We start from the raw sequence: 12,011 nt of genomic DNA, 5'->3' as shown, positions 1-12,011 counted from the left end.
AGGAGTATTGCTTGAGACACACATAGTATTGGTTTTACTGGAAGGTGTTGAAATCACACAGTTATGAATACCTCAGCCATTATTGCTAGTTGCTCACAAGGTATTTCATACATACTTATACTATCTCATGGCTTATTATGTTTTATAAAGCATCTTAATCAGACCTTAATAGTTAGTTACAGCTCTCTAGGTGGTAGATGCTTATCACTGTGATGAGGAGGTGGAGGGGGGAAGGGCTTCAAGATTTTTCCTCCTTTCTGCTTACATATGGAGAGAGGGGGCAGATTATCTCTTCCCTTTGTGCCAAAATTCAGGTTTCTGGCCTAAGATCTTGTTTCTTTCTGTGTTGCATCAGATTAGGGAACAGTTTGGGGGAGGAAAAAAAAAACCCAATTAATTTTGCAAACTGGCTTTGCAAACTGTTGTGCAACTTTTGCAGAGGTGCTTTCTGCGTTCCCTCAACTTGGATCTTGGCCACTACCTCCTCCTAGTTGCTTGGGTATTCCCGCCTTTTTCATCTGAAGAAAGCACAGTAAGCAGCACAGGGCAGAAGAATAAGATGGGCTGCAGATTATCCCACAGAGCCGCAGAGCTGCTTCTGCTGGGCTGCTTACCACAAGTATCTCCTGTCCACCACGGTGAGCATGGGAAGCACACAGCTCATAGCAGGAGGGAGCAATGAGTTTTGATGCCGTGAGCTGGCAGGGGCTTTTCTAGGCTTTTGGATCCAAGAGCAAGACAGATGCACATGTCAGTCTGCAGCCATTTTGTGAATCTAATGTCCACATTTCCCTCTTGTCTTGGGGTGTGTGTGTAGAAGACAGAATACCTTGGTCTGAGTGTCACTGTCACTTTGTGCAAATACATTGTAATAAAAACCCTTCATATTATATGATGTGAATAACCCTTTAGTAATTATTTAGAACACCTTCCTGGCTTCCAGCATTTCAGTAATGCAAAAACCAGAAACTGCTTTAGTTAAGTAACTTTGTTGTCTAGAAATCATCCATTTCATTTTCAATGAATGTGCCTTTTTCCTCTACTTGTTTGCAGTCTGTTTGTTCTTGAATTAAAGTTCAATATCAAATATGCAGTTACTGGTTTGTTGATAACCTTATGTGCAAAAGGGAAGGGACAAAATTAAAGGAAAAATAATGAATTAAGCCAGCATCTCTCTCTTTCTAAAAATTTGCATGTTTTTAATATGGTCGGAAAGAAGATCATGTTAGAGCCATTTGAAAAAAAGGAGACACTTCAGTTGTTGAAAAAAAATCATGGAATGTTTATGTAATACTGTATAATGTAACCAGTATAATCGCTTGACATAACATCATTGTAATTAAAATATAATAGTAACAACTTTGAGTGTGGTGAGGTTTCCCTTTCTGGAAGCTTCATTGTTGCTAGGCAAATGATAAACTGTATAAATTTTAAGAAGGTGAAAAAGGAGGAAATTGGTTAATAAGTAGCAAGTTACTTGTTACTGCTTTTTCCGAGGAAAGCCAAATTGGGGTTTCGAAACAGCTATTAGAAATAGAGTGGGCAAATGCAGTCTGGAAGTCATCGGTGTCAGAGGCGCAGAAAGAACTTTTTATATCTATTTTCTTAATTCCACTGCTGTGCCTCACACTTTGGGTTGCCCACATCTCTGTTCCTGAGAAGAACATCTGTCTGCATTGAAGGTCACATCATTTTTGAGGATTGGCAGGAATTTGAAAACAAATCGGTTTTTGAGACGAGTGTAGTAAGAAATATAGAGCATTTTTCCTGGGCAGTTTGTTTCCTTCAGCAGAACACGTATCTGTCATTTTAACAAACTTCAGGGAAACTTTCAGTTTATTGCATCACTCACGGGATTACAGTGTAATTATTTATATTCCCTACTAATATAGGGAGCACCTTCTGGCAAAGAAATGTAGGACTGGTTTTCTGAATTGTGTGTGTGAGCATGGAAACGTGAGTGTCAGCATGCTGCTTTATTGATTTCTTTAATAAGTGAGAGGGGAAAAAAAAAAGGGGGAAAAAGTGATTTATTTCTCGCCCAAAGGAATTTGTGGCAAAAAAGGGTTTAGAGCTCCTGAGCTGCTGTGACTTTCTTCTAAAACAAATGACTCTTTGCAGAATAGATGTAAAAATCCTGCTTCCACCTTTAAAATATATAATCTCCGTCCAAACCCTGCAAGTTTAAACATCACTTAACTGACTCTTCTTGGCAGTTTCACAGTTTGCTCTGAAGTAGGCTTTAGGGGGATTTTTTTTTCTTGGTGGAGACACAAATTGCTTGTTCATAAAACTTTATAATGTATTGATAATCATTTGGTTTGCAACTCCTGTATCCTGTATCCCCTATCCAATTTTTCTCTTAGTGTGCTCCAATCCTAGCTGCGTAGGAAGATGGTTGCCACACTGTATGTATTAACAAGCCCGGTAAACATACCTGGGTGGAAATAAAGATGATGGTTACAGGAGCTTCATGATCTCTATAATGTTTATATTATAGCTGGCCAGTAGCCAGCCTGGTTCGGAATACTAAACAACAGCTCTTTACTTTCTGTTTACATTGGATATTTTCCCAGTTTTGGCCTCTGAAAGAGGTTTAGAATAGAGCCTTTATTTATGGAGGTGAGGTTTAGCAAAATGAAGGAGTTTTACTGAGTGGAAACTTGCTGTCTAGTACCCCAGAAAAGTCTATCTGGCAGGATGTGTGAGGCCTCCAACACAAGGGGGATGTGGACCTGCTTAAATGAGTCCTGAGGAGGCCATGAAGATGCTCTGAGGGCTGGAGCAGCTCTGCTCTGGAGACAGGCTGAGAGAGCTGGACTTGTTCAGCCTGGAGAAGAGAAGGCTCCTGGGAGACCTTAGAGCAGCTTCCAGTGCCTGAAGGGGCTACAAGAAACCTGGAGAGGGGCTTTTGACAAGGCCCTGTAGGGACAGGACAAGGGGGAATGGCTTTGACCTGACAGAGGGGAGATTGAGATGAGACATTGCAAAGAAGTTCCTCCCTGTGAAGGTGCTGAGGTGCTGGCACAGGTTGCCCAGAGAAGCTGTGGCTGCCCCATCCCTGGCAGCGTTCAAGGCCAGGTTGGATGGGGTTTGGAGCAATCTGGTCTAGTGGAAGGTGTCCCTGCCTGTGGCAGGGGGTTGGAACTGGATGAGCTTTAAGGTCACTTCCAACCTAAACCATTCTTTGAGTCTATGATAAGAATTTTAGATGCTTTGAGTAATTGCTGCAAATTCTAGTGGGCATGTGCCATCAAATCCAGGAGTCGTTTTTTGAAAGCTTGTCAGTAGCTGCTCACGTATTGGAGATGATTTATTATCATTGTAGGTCAGGAATCACAGAGTTACTGTCCCTGCACACGTGCACACATGCCTACATGCAGGGAATATTGGAGTGTTCTGCAGCATTAGTTCAAAGCACTGCAGTTATGCTGTTATGCCAGATTCCCGGATTGTGGGTACTGGGATCATGCCAGTGTGGCACTCTAGTGTGATAGCTCCTGCCTTTCTCTGTATATGGGTGTTCACCTAAGCTGCAGGGTAAGTGTCTTTATGCATGTGGTCAGCAGTCATTGTCTGCGGTACCTGATAGCAGTTGTGGCTCCCTAGCCTGGTCTGCTCACAGCCTCCGCTGCAGGATTAGAACCAGTTTTGCAGTCTGCCTTCCCATACCAGAAGGCTGGAGCAGGCCTGCAGCAGGATAAAGCTGGAGGCATGAACATGTTGAACTGGGGTGTGATTATATTTTCTGGGAGAGGGAATCGGCTTGGCCCAGCAGAAAAGGCTGGGGTCTTATGTGTGGGACTGAAGGAAGCGAGAGCAGGATTTTGCTTTGCAGGGTAAAGATGCAGAGTAAAAAGCTGGGAACAGAGGATGGAAGGCATTTCAGTCAGACAGACTTATTTCAGTCAGACAGGACACATTTAAACTATGTGCTGTAGCACATACTTGCTACAGCCTTGCATTTCTAGGTGTTCCTTGTTTTAGGAAGGCTTCCCTATTTAGGGATTTTAAATCCCTATAGATTTAAAGAGTGTTTTATGGTTTATGCTGATCATTTTGTGATTCTGAAGTATAGAGTTTTGAAGGATAGGGGTGTCTGCAAGGATAGTCTGGGGAAGATGATGTTCATTAACAGTGATGGCTAGTTAAGAAGCATTCTAAGGTCTTACATGTAGTGTGAACCTTTACCAGTGGCAGATAGTTTTTCAACTAACCAAGTTTTAATGGGCTGTCTTCAGAGTTCTTTTTAGTTCCCTGCTTTGCTGTTATTGACTAGTTAAAGGGGACCAGCCCTTCAGTGAGTCTGTGTTAAGCTGTGGGATTAAACTATCGGCACCAGAATGGGGAAAGAAGAAATTTACCCACATATCTTTTTAAAACTGCACGAACAATGCCAACTTAAATATGCTGAGTATGCTCTTCTCCCTTGCAGTTTGTTGGGGTTTTTTTTTGAGTAAAGAATGTAGAAGCACTCTCCTGAGCATGTTTGTGCTGAAAAATCTTTAAATATGCAGCAGTTTAAATATACTGCTTCATGAACTTTACATACTTGCTGAATGACGAGAGTCTCATTTTTCTATGCCATGTTCACCTTCAGAAGCTGTTCTGCTTTTCTTGAAAGTGAGGTGTGGGTACTTCTTGTGAGCATCGGGAATCTCTGGGATTTTTGTAGCATTTTTGGTTTTTTTGAACTGTCTGGGCTTGCTTAAAGAATTGTTTAAATTTAAGTTTCAATAAGAATCAGGAAATTATTTAGAAACTGAATCATCAGAAACTGAAGTGGGATAATGGAAGTTACACAGCATGTAGGTAAAGATCAACTGAATCCTCTGTGGGTAATTTGCAGCAAACTTTGTATGATCTCCGGTGCCATCTTAGACATTTACTTAGAAGAAATAGATGTGCTGGCACATCAGTACTGGCAGCTGAAATAGCTTTGGTGTGTATCATTACTTTGAGAGCTGCTGTAAATTTGTTGTTGAATAAAGGAAATCCTGGTATTGATGTTCTCAACACATAAGGTAGTGAGAGCCGCTGCTTGATAGCAGTAAGCAAACGTGCAGAGTATTTTAAAGTACCTCTGTTAACATGGTGGGGTTATTGCCTTGCATTGTAGCAGGATTTCCTAGGTACCAGGCTTATCAGTACTCAACTTCAGAACCTAAAAATCTACTCCACTGTTATTTGAGTGATTTCTTTGTGGTTTCTGAAGGAGCACTTTAAAGAGCAAAAGCTCGTTAATGATTGCTATTGAGCAGAAGTGGTTTAACACAAGAGTTGGGAGTGATTTTTCTTTTCATTATCATCAATGTTAAACTCCTGCTATTAGTAAAAGGCTGTTAAAATTTCCCAGTCCATGAAGCTTGGGAGTCTCAGTGTCCTCACAGTGAGAGCTAGCGAGGCTGGGACAGTAGCTACAGACAAATCTGCCATAGTCTCCTCTTCCCAAGTAAATAGTGTTAATGTGTGGCAGTACATTCATAATATTACTGAGATTACATTTATGAGATGTATCTTATGCAGCGAGGACCATGGCTGGCTCGTCGGGAGCATCTACAGCAGTGGCTGCTGGCATGCTGCTGTGGTTTGTTTCAGGAGGGCAAGAGTTGACCGTATAATGCCTGGAAAGGCTACAGGATGAGAACAAAACATTGTGTCTATATAAATACACCAATTTCATGTGTGTGTGTGTGTGTGTTAGACTTTGCAGCTTTTGTTTGAATTGAGGTAGGAGTTCATCCTAGCTTGAGTTGCCTTAAGTCTGAGTTGATTGAAGTCCTTTAAGTTGCCATGTTCTTTACATGTTTTAACAATATGTCAAATACTGATATAAGACCTGCTGAATATATAGGGTCGTATCATCCTCCTGCTCTTCTTTCTGGTGGGAGTTGGAGTTTGTTTGAGGAGGGAACCTGACAGGTAATAAAAGCGAAGGTGATGGCTCTACAAGTGAGCTCTGAATTTATAGACTGAAATGTAAAGGTCTCTCACAAGCCAATGCCTATAGGGAAGCTGGAATTGGAGTAGCTTCTGAAAGATTAAGGAATTTAAGTACATGCCACAAGCTCTAATTTGAAGAACATAGTCTTATCTTTAACACTTTAGTGGAAAAGGACAGTCTTTGTAAAAGTTCAGTCCAAGTGAAGAATATTACTTGTACTTTGCTGGTTATTTGAGGTAGTGAATATTCCCTTGTCTCATCTTAAAGAAAGGGCACAGTCCTTAGTTATGTTATTTTGTGGGTGTTGTCAAATATTCTAGGTTTGCTTTTCAGTTGTTTTGCAAAGTCCTCTGTTATGTACATTTCACACTGAATAGAAGCATCTCAGCTGTGTTTTGTGCATTGAATGTAATAACCACTTTGATTCATTCAGTGCTCTTCTTGTTGCTATGACATTTGGAAATCACAGGTTTTCTTGTCAAAACTATAAATGCAGGTCAATGAAAACTCAGGGCAAACAGTCCACTTTTATTTTAGTGATGTATCCATTGGCATCTCTAGCACAGTGATTTTCAGCTGCAGAGATCTGAAAGTCACTATGTAAATGGAGGGTGGGAGGCACACAGATAATCACAGTGAGATGTCCTGTCTTTCTGCTTGGCTTGGGCTTTATGATTTGGCATTGCTTATTACTTTCAACTCTATTCAGACATTGCGTTTGTTAAGATGATGGTAAAAGTTGGCAAAGAAGTGACAGAGAGCCTGAAAAGCACCCTTTTTCACCTAGAAACCTGCCTGCTCAATGACAGCCGTGGGTGGTAGTCTTTTCTGCCCCCCCAGTTTTACTGCTGTGGTCAGAAGATGAACAAAAGCCTGGATGACTGTGCAGAGTCATCAGTTGAAGATGTGGTTACTTGGGTACTCGATCCACTTGTACTGGGGGACATAGGTTTTGGCAATGCAAGGTAGGGATGAAGGGTCCGTCATCATCTCCGTGACCTCTTTGTTCTTCCTGGATGAGAGTTCAGCTGCTTTGTTGCTCGCATCCTTCTTTCCTCTGGTCATCTGCTTTAATAGTGGGAGAGGAGGTGCTCCTCAGCTCAGGGCTTCATTGTGTGTTTTGGTTTTCCAGAGTCTACTAGTGTACATTAATTCAGTGTGAAGCACAGTGAAAGTACAAACATAGGTGTGGACAAGAACCGAGGCCTGCCTTTTGGGTACGCTGCCTTGCTTACAAAATGAAACAAACAAAAACAAGTTAAAAAAACCAAAACAAACCCAAACCAACAAAACCCAAAAAATCAGCAGGGCAGCAGAGAGAAATTAGTTGGAGAAGACTCAGATCTGTTTATTCCACTGGAAAGTAATTCTTTTGATCTTCAGGGAGGTGTGTGAATTTACAGGAGAGAAGAAAGACAGGTAACGTCTAGTTTGGTTTTTTTCTTTCCGAAGCACAGCCTCAGGCTTACTTTCCTCCCTTCCCCCCCCCCCCCCCCCTTTTTTTTTTTCTTCATTATCATCAGACATTTAATTTCTCTGAAATGTTCCAGTCTCAGTGCAGCCTAAAAGCATTCAAACAGAATAGTGTACACACCTGTCAGACCATGGGGCAAATGATAAGGGGATGCCAGTATATGAACCATAGGAATTAGCTCTTTGATGTATGCCTTTAGAGCTAATGGCACCTTGCTCATCTTAGGAGAGAGCCTTTGGCTGCAGAGAGAGGTTGGAAAGTTCCCACTTGTATGTGTATTTGTCGCTTAATTTGGTGTATTTCTTGGGTTTTTATTACATGGAAATTCAGCTGCTGAGTTTCCTAATATGTTGAAATCTGTAAACCATGTACATCACAACAACAAAACTCTCTTTTATGGATATAGATCAGGTGTATCAATTCTTCATCAAGCCTGTCTTCTCCCTTCAAATTCAGTGTTTAAGCTGTCATGACTGCCTCGGACGAAGTGCAGCACAGTCACTTGGTCTACTTTGCCAGCCCTTGTCCTACTTTGCCAGAGGGACAGGACAAGTGGCTGGAGGAAACGACTTCTTAAACTAACTCAGCTAGAGTTCCCAGAGCATGTCTGATCATGGCTTTGGAAACACAATGAATGCTTTAATGGAAGTCAAAACCTGTGATGATTTGTGTCATCGATGCTAATGGAGGAGGGTGTACGTATTATATCTCCCCAGACAGTAGTGTACATCCCATGGCTGGTACACTAGTTGTTTAAAGGCACTTATGCAAGGTGTTTTCTTCCACATTCACAGCAGTGTCACCATGGTTCAGCTGTGTGTTGACCTTGAGCAGATAGCCTCCAGGGCAGAGGACAGGCAAACATTGCCTGTTTCTCACAGCCCTAACCTGGCTTGGGTGGGTTACAGTCCATTTACTTCATCTTGTGGGCTGTCACTGCTGACCTTTCCTCTCAGCTCCATATGAAGAATATTGCTTTATTAATGTTTTGCTTCTTCCTGGGTCACCCCTTGTTGCTGCCTATTTCTGGGGCTCCCATCTGTGTAAATCCAAGCTTAAGCTTTTAGTATGGGTGTTTTTCCACTTCTGTTCACAACACATCTGCTTATATGACATAGTGTAGACAAACCTGAATGTGTCCTCATCCATGTCTTTTGCCTGCCCTGGTTGCCACTGATGCTATCCAAGTAACCACACTGCTAGTATAGGAAGATGCCAAACCAAACTGGTTCAGGGTGTTGTGCACGAGGAAAAAGCACGTCATCTTGCATAAGAGTTTCTGCTGTCACTGCTAAAGCCATTAGAAAAAGAGTTGCAGTATCAGGTTTGTCAGTTGTCATGGATCAGAATTCTGGGTGAGATTCTTCCAGCAGCACCTGCACCTCCCGTCATGAGGGCTTCACATCTGGAGCCGGAGCTGAGGACATGCGTTTCAGCCTCCTAGGGTTCCAGGTGTGGAGTTCTTCTTTCTTTTATTTTTTTAAATGCTTTGAAACCTGGAGATGAGGTGAAGCCCCACAGCATAGGTGAGCCCGTAACTGCAGCAGAGCTAAGCATTGCACGTGGCTTGACTTTCTGTGTGGAAGGCAGTTAAGTCCCTTTCCACATATGTCACTACCACCAATGTTTGTGATTGGAATTCATTTGGGGGAAAAGCATGATGGCAAATCCAATAATGTACAATAGTCAACAGTGCTAATGCGCTATTTTGCATCTTGTTGTGAAGCAGGTGCAAGAGTGAGAGATTTCTCAGTTTTGGTTAATGATTAAATGTTTTATTTGTGAGGATAATTCATAGCTCTGACTGTTCAAGAACCGCTTTTAAAGGCAGTTCTCTAAATTAGTCACTTAAGGTGTAGAACAGCATCATAGCAAAAAGTGTATATGATGCTGTCAACAGTGTAGCTATAGAATCATAGAATCATAGAATAGTTAGGGTTGGAAAGGACCTTAAGATCATCTAGTATAGGAATAATACATTACAGGAGGAGCTGAAGGAGAGGAGAGAAGGCTCAGGGGAGATCTTAGAGCAGTCTTCCAATACCTAAAGGAGGCCTGCAAGAAAACTGGGGAGGGACTTTTTACAAGGGCATGTAGTGACAGGACAAGGGGGAATGGCTTTAAAGTGGCAGAGGGGAGACTGAGATGAGATCTTATGCAGAAATTCTTCCCTGTGAGGGTGGTGAGGCCCTGGCACAGGTTGCCCAGAGAAGCGGTGCCTGCCCCATCCCTGGCAGTGTTCAAGGCCAGGTTGGACGGGGATTGGAAGCAACTTGGTCTAGTCAAAGGTGTCCCTGCCCATGGCAGGGGGTTGGAGCTGGGTGAGCTTTGAGGTACTTTCCAACCCAAACCATTCTATGGGTCTGTGATAATCAGTTCAAATGTATAAATGTCTCTGCAATCTTTGATGCACTACCAAGCTACCATTTTAAAGACTTGTTCCAGTGTTAGCAGCTGAGGTTTTGTGCATGTGTGTGAGATGTCTACAGTTAGCAATTCATTTTGCTAATAATTAAATATGCTTATAATTCATGTATTCATTATATGCTTATAATTCAATATGCTTATAATCACAGGCTGATTATAAAGCATATGAATTTGTTAACATGTTTTATTAAAAATGTCTGAGAAGTTTTTTATGAAGCTTTTTTTTAATTGGTATTTTTACTTATCTGTAGTTTGTGAGTTTACTGTGTGAATTCTTTCTGTTTTAATGTAGGCGGTTAGATGCCAACCATATTACTGCCATACCAGAAGACAGTTTTGAGGGTCTGGTGCAGTTGCGTCACCTTTGGTTGGATGACAACAGTCTGACAGAAGTTCCCATCTACCCGCTCAGCAATCTGCCCTCTCTGCAGGCGTTGACACTGGCTCTCAACAAAATAACACACATTCCTGACTATGCATTTACAAACCTTTCAAGTCTTGTTGTTCTGTGAGTATGTGTAACTGTTTCATAGGTTATTTGGATTCTCTCCTCAGTTACTTTGATTACTAGAATGGCAGTGAAAATTATGCTTTTCCTATATTTTAGCTCAGTTGTCTAGTAACAGCCTATACTGCCAACACGAGATGAGACCATGTGTACTAGACAATCCACTGAAGGTTTGCTAAAGACTTTCTCCTAAACAGGCCGTAGGTAGTGAGCTTGATACATATGTTCCCCAGATCTCATTTTAGTAATGGATATTTTGAACCAATGTTTGTCAAAGAAACCTTTCAGAGATATTACAAGAAGGAAATATTATCTGCCACAGACCTGTTTCTGTGTAGTCTTAAATATCTCCAAGGATGATACGAAAAATTATATATGTTTAAACATATTCTTATCACCCTTCTGGATAGTGAGTAAAGGTTTAAAATAGGCTGTCTTGACTGTGGGCAATCTGTTCTGTTTCTATATGAGAATGAAATATTTCTGTCTGGAGGTGAAAGACATTTTTCTGCATAACCTACCTCATGCAATGTTTTTTTCTAAACCATTTAACTGTCTTGATTTCATAGAAATGCATGCTGATGTGTTAACTTGCATGAAATCATTAACTTGCTTTCATACTTATTCTGTTTTTGCTTTTTAGTCATCTTCATAATAATAAAATAAAAACTATAGGAAAACACTGCTTCGATGGATTAGACAACCTTGAAACCTTGTAAGTATGCTTCTTAAAGTAATGGATTGTTCAGTGTTTGTCTTGTTCTCAGGTTAATCAAGGTTACCTCACTGGTATGGTGAAGATCTTGCAAATAAGTCATGTATGCACCACACAACACATAGCACCAGCACTTGGGTCCAGCTCAGGTCTTGGAACTGAAGGCTAGTATCAGTGCAGTGCTCCACCAAAACTAATTAGTTATGGTGAGAAGCAGGTAAACATTAGCCTGGATGAAATGTCATGCTGGATGATGTAGCTTTTAATGTTCCTAGCTCTGATCTGGCTGGTGTATCTTTGCATAGCACTCCACTGAGTCAGGTGGATATATCAGAAGTGTTTAAGTGGCCCTGTGGGTGATAAGGGACAAATATTTGTTTCTCGGATTTACTGTAGGTTTAAACATACTTAAGATACACTGCCAGAACTGTTGTGTGACAACAGGAGGTTTCTCAGAGGGCCCCAGAGAGCTGTTTCTCCACATCTCCTGCAATACTGGGTGGGCACCACTGCCTGCCACGGAGACTGTCGCTCACATGTCCCCTCAGCTCCTGAACCGATCCTCTGCAGGCTTGTACGAAACAGCCCAGCTCCTGGTTCTCAGCATCTCATACAAGAGATTGACTTGAGTTCACTTCAAATACTGGCAGATATTAAGATAATGGACTGGTTTATCTGAAACAGTGAGCTTTATGTTCTTTTGGATATGGATGGGAAACATCACCCTCCCCTCACCTTGTGTCTGCTGTCCCTGCTGATACTTCATACTCCTCTCAGTATGGGGTGTCCATGGTGGCCAGATCCCACATCTGCAGTACTACTCCATCTCAGAGTGCCTCCTTGCCAAGGAATGCCTTTCAGCTGCTTGGGTTACGTTCCCCACTTCCCTTAGTCTCACAGATCAAAGATCTAATATGCATTATTGCCTCAGTGGTGCATTTTG

The 12,011-nt window shown here is 41.8% G+C and overlaps 1 protein-coding gene across 8 annotated transcripts in view; it reads left to right on the top strand.

Annotated features, from left to right (window-relative positions):
• The window catches only part of LGR4 (leucine rich repeat containing G protein-coupled receptor 4), an 89,447-nt gene that overhangs the window by 61,879 nt on the left and 15,557 nt on the right, over positions 1–12,011 (top strand). For all 8 annotated transcript variants that reach the window (XM_080618042.1, XM_080618043.1, XM_080618041.1 and 5 more), the window contains 2 exons: positions 10,138–10,353; positions 10,997–11,068. In XM_080618042.1, coding sequence (XP_080474168.1) covers positions 10,138–10,353; positions 10,997–11,068 — 288 coding nt within the window. The remainder of the gene's footprint in view (positions 1–10,137; positions 10,354–10,996; positions 11,069–12,011) is intronic.

Source organism: Psittacula echo, assembly GCF_963264785.1.
Source record: "Psittacula echo genome assembly, chromosome: 5".
Taxonomy (NCBI): Eukaryota; Metazoa; Chordata; class Aves; order Psittaciformes; family Psittacidae; genus Psittacula; species Psittacula echo.
Note: the sequence above shows the minus strand (reverse complement) of the source record. Positions and strands in the feature narration are given on the sequence as shown.